General features: G+C 41.5%; 1 protein-coding gene across 5 annotated transcripts in view; it reads left to right on the plus strand.

The window, feature by feature from the left end:
- palld (palladin, cytoskeletal associated protein) overlaps nucleotides 1-17011 on the plus strand; it is a 67449-nt gene that overhangs the window by 41101 nt on the left and 9337 nt on the right. For 4 of the 5 annotated variants that reach the window (XM_085398411.1, XM_085398412.1, XM_085398414.1 and 1 more), the window contains 3 exons: nucleotides 13979-14662; nucleotides 15520-15664; nucleotides 15979-16080. In XM_085398411.1, coding sequence (XP_085254537.1) covers nucleotides 13979-14662; nucleotides 15520-15664; nucleotides 15979-16080 — 931 coding nt within the window. The remainder of the gene's footprint in view (nucleotides 1-13978; nucleotides 14663-15519; nucleotides 15665-15978; nucleotides 16081-17011) is intronic. The other variant, XM_085398415.1, reaches the window with a different exon arrangement.

Below are 17011 nucleotides of genomic sequence, written 5' to 3' on the forward strand. Positions count from 1 at the left end.
GGAACACGAGTTGTGTATTTGATTTTAAACAGACCAAAGACTTACTGTACATGGAGTAAGCAGTGACAGCACCTGATTATAAAGAGTCTTGAACTGATATTTTAAGTGCAAGCAGAAGTGGCCTGGATAATGAAAGCAGGGGTCAATCAATCTGGAAAGGGGAGGAAGTGGAAAATTTGAATGGAATTACACAGATGACAGTATGTAAAAAGTTTCCCTTATGAAGAAAGTAGATCAATACAGGCTGTAAAAAGGCATGACCTAACGCATGCACGCACACACACACACACACGATCATTGCTTATCATGGTTATATTAATAAGATTTATTTTTGGATAACAGAAGTCTGAAAAATTCTAATCAGATCATGTCATTATTCTAAAATTCCAATTACAGTCAAATACTTTTCAACCCTAACACAGACACACACACACAGACAAAGGGTGGGTGGTCCCAAACACCATGAATATCACAAGAAAAAACAGCTGAAAAATGAAGGCAACATTAATTAAACCTCCTTAAGACTAACAAGAATGTTCTGTACAGTTCACTTGAGTATACTTCAACAGGAATTCTAGTGACTAGTTTTACTAAGCACCAGCCTCCAGGGTTTAAAAATGTAGCAAGAAAAGGAGTGCCAAAAACTGCAACTCCTCTAATGGCCAGTTGAAGCAATCCTCACAGACTCGCACGTTCAAAATGCTTAACTATGAAGCATGTTTTCAAGGCTGATACAGTAAAAGGTTTTAGCCTCTGTGGATATTTCGCTATGCATTTAAATTCTAAAGGAGGTGAACTTTTTAGTTATATATAAATACTTGTAAAGCTTAAAGTTAGGAGTGTGGCAGCATTTCCTCAGGCATAGACAGTATGAAAGATATGACATCACCAGTTGGTTTCTGAAGTCCTGTTTTGAAGCCATCTTGGTGTGTCATAGTTGGATGTAACAAACAAGGAAACCATGTGATTGTCAAAGCAGACCCTAGATAATCCTTCTTTCTCATAATGAAACCAGTTTCTCATAGACTACTATTGAGGTTTTGCAAACGCATGATCACTGATCATCTGACCCTGATTTGTTTTGGACATTTTGGACATGTGATCAAGTCAATAAGTCCCCAATCACACAGGCATAGAGATCCGTCCATGGCCATCTTACAGGCACTGGTTGTGAAGGAAAAATTACCATTCTCCAACAGGTTGTAAGTGGTTAGTGGAGGTTTGATTGCCTTCACTAGGAAAATGATTGCTAAAGCCCAAGTCCATTGCCCAGCTGGTAGTTAGCGAGTGTTTACAAGCAGTCATGAAAAACTACACGCAACTGTGGCAGTCTGCTAGCAACCAAAGCAATCACTAGGAGGTTTTTGGTACAGCAACTTCTTTGTGAATCAATTTCACCCAGCAAGAGCCATGAACCAGTGACAGCCAATCAGGGAATACACATTTTTTTCCAAGTAACCGGTGGTCGTAACAGAGATGAGCAGTAACGCGTTTACTGTAATCCGATTACTTTTTTCAAGTAACAAGTAAAGTAAGGGATTACTATTGCAAAAACGGTAATTAGATTACCGTTACTTTCCCGTAAGCACGCTGCGTTACTAAAACTGTGATTTTCTTTTTTTTTTTTTTTTTTTTTTTTTTTTTTTTTTGCGAGAATGTCTCGTGACAGTGATGTAAGCGAGTGCGACGTTTGTGGCAGCAGCTGTGTGCAGATTAACAGTGGATAATATATCGAGTGCTGGAGAGAGTATGAGCGTGCAGCGTTTAAAGCGTGGAAGTACTGACCTTATTTTGAGTTTGATTCCATAAAAAGTGACAAAAACATTAGCGTCCGTTGTGCGTGGGAAGAAAACGTCTTTTTACAGTGGAAAAAAAACCCCTAAACTTCCGAGCAAGCACCGAGTGCGCAACGACGTAATGGGAAATTCACAGAGAAACTCGCGGAACTGACCGCTGCAGCACACCTGCACCAGGGCAAACCCCCACCTACCCAACTCCTGCTTTACAGGTGAAAATAGAGCAACAGGACCGCTGAGTCTTTGACTTTATTTATTTTCTGCTGTGTTTTACTTGCATCTATTTGAAAGAGTGAGTGTAAACACAAAAAATATTTTATTTTCTTCCAGTCAGAGAATGTTGCATATAATAAAATTTTTGCTTGATGCATAAAGTTAAAAGATTAAAACTAATAAAACAAGTTTTAAAAAGAGACTTTTTCATTTAATTACATTTTGTATGATGGATTATGCAGAAAAAGTGGAATAGGGCTGAAAGACCTATCACTTTATCACCTATTCAGGTTGTAAATCGTGTTTTTAAAAAGTAACTAAGTAACTAAGTAATTAATTACTTTTGAAAATAAGTAATCAGTAAAGTAACAGGATTACCTTTTTGAGGAAGTAATCAGTAATTAGTTACTGATTACTTTTTTCAAGTAACTTGACCAACACTGGGTTGTAACACATTCAAAATGGCGGACAACTCTCAAACAATGTGCACATCTCAATAGGACCAAAACTCTTTTTGCAATTACAAGTCTCGCCCCCCGGTGGCCATTAAAAAAAGCAGGTTTAAGGCACTTGTGTGTTAGCTTCATTTTTTAAACCTGGAGGCTACATCAGTGTTTTATACTGTGTATGGCTTTAGCCAGTTGCAGTCTCATAATACAACTTAAAGATGTTTGTGGTGTTGATGACTTTTCAAGCATTTTTAATGGATTTATTTGGCTTGCTGCTTGGTACAGACAGTAGTTTGGACTTTGGTTTGAGTATTTTTTTTATTTATTTTGGTAGGTGGTTACTTTGTACAAGACAGCAGTCATGGTGGCTACATCCATCTGTTCTATACCGTCTATAGAACAACTTTAGGTACTCAGTTTCGTTCATTATCCTTCTGAAACAAACAAACAAAAAAAGACACCTCAAAATGCAGACATTACATACATGTTATCAACAGAGTGCTTACAGGACATGCTTACATACTGCAGTAATAGAATTTTACTATAGAATTCTATAGTTATAAAATTAGAATGGACTAATATACTTTAATGCAGCCCGTATTTCTTGCCGATAGACTAAAAAGTATACGAAGGTCAATGTCCACTGAAATAATTATCATACCTCTGAGATTAAATGACTTCCGTAGTTGCGCCAAACCGCTATAACCCCAGTGAGGTTGTTGCCAGGGAAACAGGGTATAAACCAAAGACACAAACAAACGTCTCTTCAGTAGTCCTCATTAGTCTCTCACTAAACTGACTCAGAAACACACACAGAATAAACTTGTGTCACAACAGGTCGTCATTGACTCTTTATGCATTTGTTCATTTTAAAAACCTCACTCTTCTCACTTTAAACCAGGATTCACATTCTGTCCGTGCTGCATTGCTGAGCAAGGAGCTAGGGCTGCCAGGATATGTCGCATATCTGTGCTGTGACTCAGAGCTTCCTCTCAGCAGTGTGTTTGTGTTTACGAGGTGCAAGTCATGAACTCTCTAATGAAGTATTAACAATCACTTTCTTGTCGAGGTGTTGCTTGTGGTTTATGGAAAGTGGTGGAAACATTTATGTTAAAGAACCACATATGGTACTAGCTGCACACTGACATCTTTGCTTGTGGTTCTTCGTCATCAAACATCTAAAGCACTGACTAGATAAAAAGCAGTAACTCACAAGCTGGGGTACTTCTGCAGTGGTCAGTGGGTATGTGTCAAAATTAGTTCAGCTAAACTGAAGAAAATCAAAAGTTACAATTTAATTTACTGTAAGATTGTGTGGACCTGCAAAATTAACAGGCACACAGTAGAAAATAGAAAGGAAAATTAATAATTAATACATAAATATAATGGGCAAAAGTAAATAAAATTAATAAAATAGTTTACCGAGTGTATCAAATAATTTACATTTTATAATTATGTAAATTTAGACACTCTTAGCTAATGAAATCATTTTGTAACTTTAGCTAGAAAAAACTAGCTAAATTATAAACTAAAGTCAGAAATCATTAGCCAAAATTTGTGATAAACCAATTAAATTGCTAACTTAACATCTTGAATAAATAATGTGCAGTAATGGCGTACAACATCTAAACATGAATAAACTGTCTTCCTTCTCTCACCCCAACCGATCGCAGTAATTGGCCACGCCCCTCCCTGAGTCTGGTTCTGCCGAGGTTTCTTACTGTTAAAAGGGAGTTTTTCCTTCCCACTGTCGCCAAAGTGCTTGCTCATGAGGGTTCATATGATTGTTGGGTTTTTTCTCTGTATATATTATTGTAGGGTCTACCTTACAACATAAAGTGCCTTGAGGTGACTGTTGTTGTGATTTGGAGCTATATAAATAAAACTGAATTGAATAAACAAGTTGAAATATTGAGCTAAAATTCTAGCGTGGCTAGAAATGTTAACATATCTAAAAGCACAGTAGAACAAATACCTGTTAACTAAACATACTAGATTTTAAAAAGATAAAATTCATATTAAAAACTGGAAAGTGGCTAAAAGTATGGCTAACTGCTAAAACTGTTAGCTAAAAGTTTAAATAAACACAACAAAATGTTAGCTAAACATCCTAGATAAAGAGTTGTTAAAAAATGATTTGCCAAAAGTGAATCTGTTTTCTACCTCATCTGAGGTGATTAGAGCTTTGCAATCCATAGTGTACCGAGAAAATATTCCAAGAAAATATTGTACACGTTTTTCTGTTCTGTCATCCAATTTTGCTGAGTTTGTGTGAAAGTTAGCCTCAGTTACCTGTTGTTAGCTGCCTGCAGACCTTTTAATGAGTGGTTATTTAAGCTGCTGTTGCCTTCTTATCAGCTTGAAACAGATCTCCTCTGATCTCTTACATACACAAGGTATTTTTGCCCAGATAACTGCTACTGACACGATATATTCTTTTTTTCAAATCCCGAATCTTCCACAGGTCATCACGACCGTGTCAACAATCCTACAGTAAATGCACTGTTGTTGAGTTGCTGCCATGTGATAACCCAAGTAGATAGTAGCATTATTGAGCAACTGAACAGATATACCTAACAAAGCATCCAGCCAGTGTCACAGGTAGATAAACATAAACGTAATTAGTAGCTATTAAATAAAGTAGTAACAAAAAGTAGTGGATTAATAGTCTAAATAGGATGTGAATTGTTGTAACTGATTAACAGTAAGCCAAATCTAATAGGTAAGAGTAAGCTACAATTGCTCCAGAGTTGAGTTTAAAATGAGTTGAGACAACCACATTTGAGCTTGAGAGGTGATGATGGTGATCAAGAGGCTTTTGAGGACTTCTGTATGTCAGAAAAAAACTGGGAACCACTGCTCTAATGTATACCTTTATTTTAGAGACTGCTGGCCACAGAGGTTTTTGATTACATGCAACTGGAAAAAGACAGACACAGAAAGTTAGTTCTCATCGGGGACAGGACGAGGTTTGAGCAACAGAATAAAAGCTGAAATGAAGTCACCAGAGACACAAGGGAGCAGGAAAGCAGATAATTTCACATTGGGCCTCCAGAGTGAGAGATGGGCAGCCCTTAAAAGGACATGGGAGACACAGGATTGGCTGAGACACTAGACTAACAAACCACTGGATTGGTCGGCTGCGCTAAAGTGACCTGCATGGAATGGAGAAACTTTCCAAATAAGGAAGAGACTTGTGGGAGCTGACCTTCATAACACAGAGAGGGAGCTGGAAGACAGAGAGAGAGGGGTGAGCAGACGGGGAGGGAGTGATGAAAGGACACATGGAGGGATGAGGAGAGCAAGAGCCCAGGCTGTATGCTTGGGAGTTGACAGCATGGAAACTAAGCGGCTTCAGTGATCCCCCTCATAGAAAGCAGAGTGTGTTTCCCAGGAAAGAGCAGCCTGGTATGTTAAACACTGAGAAACAAACAGATAAATACACATTACCCAACATACATACACTCGGAGAGAAGAATTGTTTCTGGATGAGGTCAATCAACCTGTGATTAGATCCTGACTACGGGTGGTGGTGCAAGTGGTGAGTGCGGCTTCATGTGTGGCATACACGGTATCTCTCTTTAAACACACTCTCAATTAGACTACCACACAACTTCCACTTGTGGATGTTAATTAGAGGGTGTGATAATGTGTACACTGCTGTCACCAAGAAAACGACACTGAGAGCAGACGAGGCCCACTCTGACTCGCTTCTAAGTGTCAATGAGTTGAGTCGCAGGGAATGACTCGTACCTCGAAGGGACAAGGAGACCCTCTCCAAGTAAGGTGCTGTATGAATAAGAGAGTTTGTTTTTTCAGTTTCTTTACCTCAAAGTCAGCGGGTGTTTTTGAATAAGCTAAGGTCTGTGTTTAACACAGCGGTCCCCAACCTTTTTTGCACCACGGACCAGTTTATGTCCGATATTTTCACGGACTGACCTGTAAGGTGTTGCGGATAAATACAACAAATTAAAACCAGTACCTGTACCAAAAACAATTTATTCATAACACACGGGAAAAGACCCAGGGAAATCGAGTTAACGATATAAACAATAAAAAAATAACGATTAAAAACCCTGAAAACCATAAATTTCACACCTAGCCTCAAATCTCGCGGCCCAGTACCAAACAACTGAAGGACCAGTACCGGTCCGAGGCCCAGGGGTTGGGGACCGCTAGTTTAACACAGGCTTTAGACATTCTCATGCTCTGTTCACTAACAAAAAATAAGGAAATGTGTAAATTTAAGGTAAGAATGCAGAAGTAAGTGATGTATTTAAGTAGCAAGTATATACCACACATGTTGTACAGACAAAGTGGTAACCATGCCAACCAAAGATGTGGGATTCATTATCTCATTTTATTTTACCCAAAACCACGAAAATGGCTTTGGGAAAAATACAACGGTGTTTACATCACTGTGTTGTTCACTTATAGACAAGCAGAAGGAATGCTGAAGACAAGCAAACACACTATGCACTGCTAGGTTGAGCAAAAGGTCCAAAATTTATGTTGTGCTGGCCACTGCACTGGAATTTTGTACCTACTCACCCAGCTAGGACTGCTTTGTTGCTACTGGTCACAGTGCACGAGAGCCTCACACAGTGATTGGGTGATACTTTGCTAAAAGCCATTAGAAATAACAGGTTTCGTAGTGCTGAGGTGACACTGATACATTGTATCTAAAAGCTCTCTGATGTGAAGGGTTTCAGAAGATTTTCAAAGCAGCTTTATTGTGTGAAAACTGCCTTGCTGAACAAAATATATGCAAAACTCTTAAAAATTATAGAAAAAAATCCCTTTTGTTAGACGAACTGTGGCCGTGCTCATTTCTATCTGTACCTACAGTAGAACACACTGTAAACTGGAATACTGAAATTAAATAGATTCAATTAATTTAAAAACTAAAGCTCTGCTAACAAAAATATTTTAACATTTCCTTGTAAACTCTTTTTAAGCAGATTATTTTCGATTAGTTTGAACTATTTTGCGGTTTATTTAAGAATACCATACATTCAGTCTTCATGTTTGTGGGTGTGATGAGGGTTACTGGGAAAGTTTCACCCTATTGAAGTGTGAATCTTACCAAAGAACTGAATTTGTAAAAATGACGTCTTTTCTTCCCCTTCCTTTCACAATAAAAGTATCTTACATATACACTGAATGACTGCTGTAGATAACACGGTTTACAAAACTGCCTGACCTTTCCCCAATCATTGCACGCACACTTGAAACAGACACAAAAACACTACACTGGACCGGATCACCGGCCTCCTACTTTCCTCCCACCAACACACCATGACTCAACCGGCCTCTAAAAATAGACTACTCACAAAAATAGAAATGATCAATTCCTTTTTCTTTTTTTTTTTTAAATTACTCATTCCACAAAAATTAGAGGTTTTTGTTTTTTACACTGAATACTTTCAGTGAATGAAACCAGATCTATGTGGTTGTGATGGGTGTGTTTACATACACAGTGACACTTGGAGTGCGTCCACTGTTTAAATGATTCTAAAGGTCCACAACAGTGTGCGTGCATTACATGAAACTATTATATCTCTCCTGCTCATTTGACATAGATAATGTTTCTGCTGCCATAAAGAGAATGTGGATTTTATTTCCAGACGTGGCCTAGTTTAAAATGTACCTTACGATGGATGAATCTCATTCGTGTCACCTGAATTTGAGAGATTTCTTTAGATGATTAATTCCATAGATCTATACCTCTTCTCAGTCATCCTGTCTCTCTCAAGTCTTCAGTCATTCAAGAAACATTATAAATCTAAAACACAAAATGACAAACAAAAGACACTGGATATGGGTGTCTCTCTCATTCTTATCCATGACAGTAAATCAGCTCTGCGGTCAGTGCTGAACGTTTATTCTGAAAGGGCCGGCTTTCAGCTGGCAGACTGCATGCTTTTATTGTGTAGGAGGAGGAGCTCACAGACAGACTGACTCAGAGGGAGAGAGAGAGAGAGAGAGAGAGACTGTGTCTGTCACTGTCTGGCCGCTCACCGCTATATATGCGTCTCCTACCTGAAAGTGGAGCAGTCAGTTGCAGTCCACTCTCCTGCAGGGAAATATCTCCACCACAGACATTACCACTCAAGGTAAAGCTTTTTCTTTTACTTGTCTAAACTCAGATCTCAATTGAATTAAGCTTGGGGACTTTTCATTAACTTTCAAAAACTCAGAATTTCTTGAATTTATTTGCATTTTCTGACTGAAACACTTTGTCAGTAAAATAAAAATAGAGAGCAGAAGAAGAAAAGGGAGGCAAACGACTGAGGTAGAATAAACAGCAGCTTTTTTTTCCTTCACAGTCTCCGGGTTTACCAGCTCAACATGTTAATGTTTAAATCATATGTTGTCAGAGCTGGTGTGTGGTTTAGGAGCAGACGGAGGCTGAGTGTGATAACCATTCATTTTGGAGGCTCTAGAAAGGCAGCGAGTTTGGACTGCAAAGAGAAAAAGAAGAAAAAGGAGAGAAGGGGGGGGGAAGAAGAGTAGCATCACTATGAGCGACTTTAGCTGAAGTTAGTTTGTTAGTTTTCTTTCCAGCAGTGCGACTGTGTTTATGTGGCGAGGTTCATTTGTTTGCAGAGCGCCTCTGTGGAGTCAGATGGATTAGTTAACACAATAGTCTGTTAGGTGGCAAAAACTTCTGACTTACTCCGCTGTAACTCTTCACTGACTGAGTTCTTTCTCTCTCTGGCTCTTCCTTTTCCTTCATCCGCCTCCTCCTTCTACCCTTCTTTCCCTCCACTCCTGCTGTTAATCCCATTTGATGGCGATGTCTTTCCCACTTCAATCCACCGAAGAATGTCTTCAGCATTCCTTCTATAGAGAAAGGGGGAAAAAATAATCAGGGCTGAGCCAGAGGAGTGGGGAGAAGAGGGAGAGATGGATGGAGGTGTATAGAGAAAAGCAGGGCTCGCTGATTGTTGAGAGCCTCTTCACCTTGCGTATGAAATATGAGCCCAGATAGAGCGCGAGGGGGGGGGGAATAAGAGAAAAAGAGAAAGTAGGGCAGAGAGAAAGTGGAAGTGTGTGATCGGGCAGCCGTAAGCTGGTTGTTTTTTTTTGTTGTTTTTTTGGTGTGGCTGGAATAAGAAAAATGCTCCGTGTTACGCTTTAAAGAGAGGGGGAGAAAGGAAAACAGTCTGGTTCTGTTTTATGTGGTGTGTGTGCAATTAGAGCCAAAGAGAATGAGGAGGTGGAGGTATACCAGGGAAGAGTGGGGCTGAAAATAAGCTAAAGAGAACGTATGCACTGAGATGAAGAACTGAATGATGGAGAGCGGCTGCAGATGAAGCAGCACCAGACTGGATTCTGAGCGTCAGACAACCCTGTGAGATTATTCTGAAATGCTTGTGGAAAATTGGAGCGGTTTCTTTGTTAGCTCGTTTTCTCTTGTGAAAGTAAGTAGAGGTGGGCAGATATGAACAAGGGAGTCCAGAGAGAGAATGAAAAGAGCGCAGGCTTCTTTGTGTTGTGTCAGAATTATTTTCCCAGCTGTTGCCATGTGTAAATTAAAATTTCACAACATTACACAACAGATTTGTACATGTAAGACTTACTGCAAGTTTCTCTGTACTCACAAAGTTTAGAAATTCTCAACATGACACATTTTCTAGGGAAGGATAACACAAAAAGTAAGCAAATGGAAACTTGAGTCAGAAGGGACTCCTCCGGCACAGTTAAACAAGACAGTCTTACTAACAGTGTGTCAATCTGTCACTTTGTCAGACTGATGGTGTGTTTTTGCTCGAGGGCATCGGACAGCTTCGTGCTGACACACGTAATAGTAATGATGCAATGCTCACCGGTGAATATAAGCAACAGTAGCTGTGAACCAGATGTGTGTTTCAATATCTATACCCATTTTTGTGCTGCAACTGTGTGATTTTAATCTCACAGTTCTCTTGAACTCGGTCTCTGATTTAAGTCACCATTTGTGCGACACTATTTCCAGGCAGTGTTTGAGTTGTAGGTGTGATACCGGAGCTTAGTTTCGCTATTTCTCTATGAATCATTTACAGACTGCGAAGCCGTGCTGTTACCCAGCCACAGGTGTTTGTAGAAACAAACACACAATAGGGTCTGCTGTAGCCTGAAAGCATAATACCCACTAAAGCCATTCCTCAGTCTTCCTGCTGAGGCTGCTGAGAACTGCAGCCTCAGTTCTCCTCGTGTTGTTGTTTACAGAAGGAAACCCCTCATTACTGATGATGTACACTCAACAACTTCCTGTTCTCCCCCTTCTCCCTCGTACGCTTCCTGTCATCAGCTGGACGGGTCTAATAAAGCGGCTCCGTCTTTTACAGCCAGCTGCAGAGCTAACGAGATGGGCGGCAAATAAACCTGTGGATGGCTCCCAGCTTGCTTCGATAGTCGGTGGAACAGTGGATGAGTTTCTCACGCACTTTGTTTGCGCTTCCTGAACAATAACAAACAGTACAGTGCAAGCACAGATATTTAGAAGGTTGAGGTCTTCATTTATTAAAGCAGCATGCTGCTGGTAATGACCCACTGCATCTGGCACATCTCAGTGTTTAGCAGGCTGATACATCACGGGGCTGTAAAAGAGTCCTTCAATTAAGTTACTGTCAAGCTGTTCTGGAGTCTGTTTATTGAGCTTTTAGAAACTGCAGAGATGGATTCCTCTTAGCCCTTTTTTTACCCTTCCCTCCTTTTCCTTTTATAAAAAAGGGATTTAAAGACAGGATCCAGCCCAAGGAAAGTATTTTTCAGGATGAAAATAAGAGGAGACTCAAAGGCTTATTGCCTATTTATACCACCAAAAAAGAGAGAGGGTAAAAAAAGACAGACATAAGAGTAATGCTGCTTTTCAGTTGGAATGACAGACAGAGGAGCTGGAGCATTTTCTCTCAGCGAAGCAGAGCGCTTTGTGGGCCAGCTGGCTCAGACCAGAACAGCAAAACACAGTGCCGTTGGCTTGACGACAGAGGAACACTTCCCTCCTAATTCAGACCCGCTCGCCGCAAGAACAAAGAATAAGAGCGAGTGATGGGAGCCTGTTCTGCTTCTCGGCGCATTTTAAACAACTTGTAATCATCTACTCAAGGTATAGGTCACGTTTTAGTAAGGATTCTGCTCTTCTGGAGTGCAGATGGGATGAAGAAGTCGGACATTGTGTAGTGGCTTGTCATGCACTTTGTGGTCACAGCGGTGCGGATGATGAGAGCTGGAGGCTGCACAGCTGCAGGGTCATAGAAGTCTGGAAGACTCCTGGTCACTTGCTTCATGTAAACTTTAGAGTGGACTATAAAACTATTCGTGCAGCTTCAAACACAAGCTAACATAACATTTTCATGCACTTTCAAATGTGAAGCAAATGTCCAAATGGGAGTCGGAGTCCAGTCTTATCTAGTAAAATTAGAGTCCGACTATGCTAAATGGCATTTAGCTGGAAGTGAAATGCATTTCAGTGCTGACTGACACTAGGAGTATATTGTTGTATAGTAATAATGTATAGTTTGACTTATAATGAATGAAGACCCCTTGGAAAGTGAAGAGCTCTTTTTAAGACAAAGGGATGAACTCAGTTACAGGATAATATCTGCCCTTCATCCTACTTACACAGCATAAAAGAGGGGGGAAACACTAACTTCTCCAACAGAAATACTATACTCAGCTCTAAGAGAGTGTCAAAAGTGTAGGTAAATGCTAAAAAGGTCTTTGAGGTCTTCCCCTGCTGAGGCAGTAAAGCATTGTGTCGAGGAGAGTGGGATGAGGCTTTGAGGAAATTAAGAGTGTTTCCTCTCTGCTGGAGCAGACGGGCAGGGTGCTTATGCCTCCGAGAACACCGCCAAAAAAGGAATCAAACCGCTGCGGAGAGCTGTGAGCCTCACGAGCTGCCAAACTATTCCTGTAAAAGAGCTCTTTTGGTGGACTCCCAAACAGGAGACCTTTGGGGAATGTAAAGGAAAATGTATACAAAGAGGGGGGGGGACACTGAATTGATTGTGTGCTCAGTGAGTCCTGTAAGGGGAGCACCAGGTGGAATGACTGCAGGGGATGTTTTTGAATTATTGACTTTTATTTGAGCCAATGAATTCCCTTCTGGGAGTGTATTACCAAAATACTTGCCTAGGACACAGTCTATGTGATGATCTCCAATTAAGGGTAAAAGTATGTATGCAGTACCTACAACTGATAAATGGTAGGCTGAATGAAATCACCGAGAGTAGATGGCAAAAGCTAAAAGTAGTTTGAAACATCTGAACCGAGGTATTGTTGATACAATTGTTCTTTTAGTCAATCTGGCAGGACTCGTGTCAAATTATGCTACGACTATCAGTTTTGTCAAATTAGCACTGGTGACATTTGTAAATCTGTACCCCGAGCCGAGAGGGAGGGGGTTTTCTTTGCATTGTCACAGATGAAAAATAGTGGAAACGCTCCGCTGATTATTCAACATCTGGAAAAGATTTGGGCACATGAACTTGGTGGACTCTTGACAACACGCACCACTGGGATGTACAGTATATTCTGAGCAGGCAGCCTGTGAAGAACTCATCAGTCTCACATGCTCATGTGAGCTGTAGACTCAAGGTTTATAACTTTTCATCCTTTTTTCCCAAAGACCTACGGCCTCTGATCCTCAGGGAGAGCACCTCAGAGTTCACTCATGTCCTGTGATTTTCAAAACATTTTAAAACCCTCCTGGTTCGACAACTGAAACTTTACATTATGAGTTAGCCTCCGTCTCCTCCACAATGACACAGGAACTGATTGACCACGCCTGTGCAAAAATAAATCACGATCCTGGCAAAATGACACAGAAATATTGCATTTTTTTCCCCTTCATTCTGCAAATTTGAGGAGCCACACCTGGGGTTTTACTTTTCCACAGCTCTGCTTATACCCCAGTTTTCTGTCCATCCACTTCAACGCTGCTGAACAACAGGAACAGAGCTGTTTTCTTCACTGTTGCACTTATCATCTGGTTCCAGCGCCACGCTTGATGTATTGTCAACAGTCGGGGTTTTTAACAAGTCTTTGTTAGAGGCTAGAGGCTGATAAACTATCAGTCGGTGCCGCTCGTGCAGTGGTTTCCTCCCAGAAGTTGCACACATACCAACACTTTGCCCAAGCCTCTGGCCTGACAAGCTATCACCTTCAGAGCAGAGGAAAAACATTTCACACAGTTCGACTCCTGCTGACAACTGTCAGGCTGACGGCCGAGTGCTGATGTCATCCTGAAAATGCTTTGCGTCTTTAATAATTTACATCTTTGCTAACTTCACTTGACTTTCCAAACACTTTGACTCTCCATTGATGATGTTCACATCTGGCCTCCAACCTTCCTGCCAGTTTTGTTCTGACTACAGTTGGATTGAGACCAGGCTATTGTGTCATGCATAAACTAAAAACAGATGATTTTGTAACATTTTTACTGTTACCTTGTTATCATCTGCCCCTCAGGGTTTTTTTAAAAAAAACATTTTTATGAAACTTTATTTTCTGATGACTGGTTGTTCTTCACAGGAACGCGGCACAGCTGAAGCAGCTGCAGGACCAGATTCTGTTGGAGCAGCAGGAAGCAGCCAACTGGCAGCAGCAGCAACTGGAGCAGCAGAATCAGGAAATCCCACCTCCACCTCTGCAGCCACTTCAGGAAGTATCTCCACCTGCTCCTCCATCCCCACCTCTCCCACCTCCTCCCTCCTTCCAGGAGTTGGAGAACAGCACAGCCATGCAAGCCAGCACATTCAACTATGCCCGGCCCAAGCAGTTCATTGCAGCGCAGAGCCCCGGTGGGGCGGGCTACGTCACCCAGTCCTCTGGCTCCTCTGGATCCAGCCTGTCATCCCCTCTGTCTCCACCCACCTCACACAAGTCCTTCAGCAGGGTCACCATGCCCACCTTCACCAAGGCGGGCGGCCTCGAGTCCCCAAGCTCTCCTTCCTTCCCTCCTCCACCTCCGCCCTTCCTCAGCTCCGGCAGCCTGTCCTCTCCATCAGGTCCCGCCCAAGACTTTCCTCCTCCACCTCCTCCTCCCCCTCCACCCGTAGCCACATCTCCAGCATACTCAGATATGTCCTCGCCTTTCTCTTCCGTCCCTCCATCTCCTGCCTCCAGCTTCCTTTCCTCAGTGTTGCCCTCCACACCTTCCACACCTGGCAGCCCTACAGTCAATGCCATGGGTCTTCCTAAAGGCAACGGGACTGTGTAAGTGACATTCAAATACACTTTTAACCACATATTTTTTTACAGTCTGTCAGCAGCATCAGGCCAGCACAGTCTGTGTGTCAGGCACTAACTGCTGCCAGCTGAGTGCAGAATGTCTGCTGCTGGATGGAAGATGACATGTTTACATTTTTTTGCAGCATGTTTACAGGAAAATGCCAACTAGAGACCCCACACACATAAACAAAAGTTGCTCAAAAGGTGCAAGGCCCTCACCCCAATTGGGGAAAAAAATATACACAAAGTCCTCGAGACGGAAAGATTTGTTGAAATTAATATAAACAATAACGTTAGCTTATATTTTTTAAAAAAATCTATCACTCTGCAGAGTATCTAGCTGATTTTGCACTCTGCTTATTGAGTTAGCTGATAAAAATCTGTTTGTGTGTAGATAATCCTCGTCTGATGGCGTCCCTGAAGAGAGTAATTTTTTTTTCCTTCCATCAAGGACATTCCACCTTTTAGCTCTTTGCCAGTAAATTTTCATCACTCCCGAACTCCCCCTGCTATTCCTGGAATTCCTGCTGCACTTGTGAGAGATAAGAAGACACACTGCGAAATGCTATAGCTGAACATGTCCAGATAAGGGTTCATGTTAGAAAGCAAGTGGGGCAGCCATGGAGGAAAGAGGTGCTGAGATTATGTGAGTCACACAGTGACGGGGGGCCAGACCCTATATTGATCTCAGCCACTTTCCTGCTGTTCAAAACTTCTGTTTACGAGGGGCTTAAAGGGAAGGGTAAGGGGGATATAACGGTTTGTTTCAGACAGTGGAAATAATACCAAGTCCTCCTATATAATAAATAAAGGTTATTTTCAACTTTTTGTCATTCTTTTAGCAAAGCATTTCCAAGGAAGTCCTCTGTCACAAAGACACCACGCATCGCCTCAGACTCAGACATTCAGGGATCCAAGGATGCGGTCATCCAGGATTTGGAGAGAAAACTGCGCTTCAAAGAGGAGCGCATCAGCAATGGTCAACAGGTATGTGTTTGTAGGTGTATGTGGGTGTGTTAAATTCTTAGTAAAATACTGAACAGTGTGTTTGCAGACAGTTACTGAATGAGCTTGTTCAGTAACCATTAACACGGAATAACAAGTGTCCCAACATATCCAACCAAGGAAAAATTCAAAGAGCGTTTGATTCATGCACCCTCAAGGAAATTCATTATGCTTCCTCCACATATAATCGATCCCCTATTGACACAAGGCTTAGATACAAATAATGCAGTGTAAAAGTGTGTGTTTTTCTAACTCGCACACTAACCTGCACTGACCCCATTAATCACTGCTTCCAGAGGTTAACCTATGAGGAGAAGATGGCTCGCAGGCTCTTGGGTGCTGACAACGCAGCCACGGTCTTAAACACACAGGACACAGAGGAGGAGCCAGTCACACAGGTACGGCAGCTCTTTATCAGGATCCACACACACTGGAGGGAGGAACAAAACAGCACACGCACAAACCTGAAATCACACAGGCATGAAACCGTTTTACCAGCATATCTACACCGGCACAAATCCCCCTGCTGCATGCATACCACACATGCACCTCTCTGTGTGTCCACTGATACTTTGCTGGTGTCATTCCTATCTCATGATCACTGGCTTTCCTCCACCCCAAGCCACTGTAAACACTGCTGAGTGCACGTTATGAAAGCAGGGTGTAAACACTGCAAAGTCCTCCAGAGCCCTCCATAAAAAGCTCTGTTTATGCAAACTCCTAGAACCAAGTGTTGCTGCAAACATGTTGTTCAAAGGCTCTCTTAGACACCAAATAGTCACTTTGGAGAAACAGAAAAGAAGCACAACATCCCCACAGAGTTGGTTATGAATTTCAAAGACAAAGAAAGAGAAATCAAAGCCTTAATTTGTTTTTTAGATCTTTCAGTGTATTTCAATAGCATTTTAGACTGGGATAGCCAATAATGATTCAAATCAGACTATATGGAGGACATCACAGTGATGCATTATCATCCTTCAGCAACATGCACACATAGACTACATGAAAGTTGCCAGTAAACATCCCCATATCACATCTTGTGTCCACAATGTCAGAGTTAGCACTCTGCCACCCCTATGTGCTACTGCCTCTTTGTATGCGGAGCAACTCAGCTGATTAGAGCAATACAGCTAGTTTGCATGGCGAAGCTTGCAAAGGCATCAGCACTAGTGCATTATGCCACTTTGTATTTGATAAAGTGTCTTGCATGTATTTGTATTCTTTTTTTCTTTTGAGAGCAGGTAAGTTTGAACATGCACACAAACCAGACTATAAGAGGTGGACGTAGCCTATATGGAAGTACCTCAAACTGAGATTATTTAACATCCA

This window comes from Rhamphochromis longiceps, linkage group LG23 (genome assembly GCF_057381845.1).
Source record: "Rhamphochromis longiceps isolate RC_006_pf linkage group LG23, R_longiceps_female_GT1.1, whole genome shotgun sequence".
Classification (NCBI taxonomy): Eukaryota; Metazoa; Chordata; class Actinopteri; order Cichliformes; family Cichlidae; genus Rhamphochromis; species Rhamphochromis longiceps.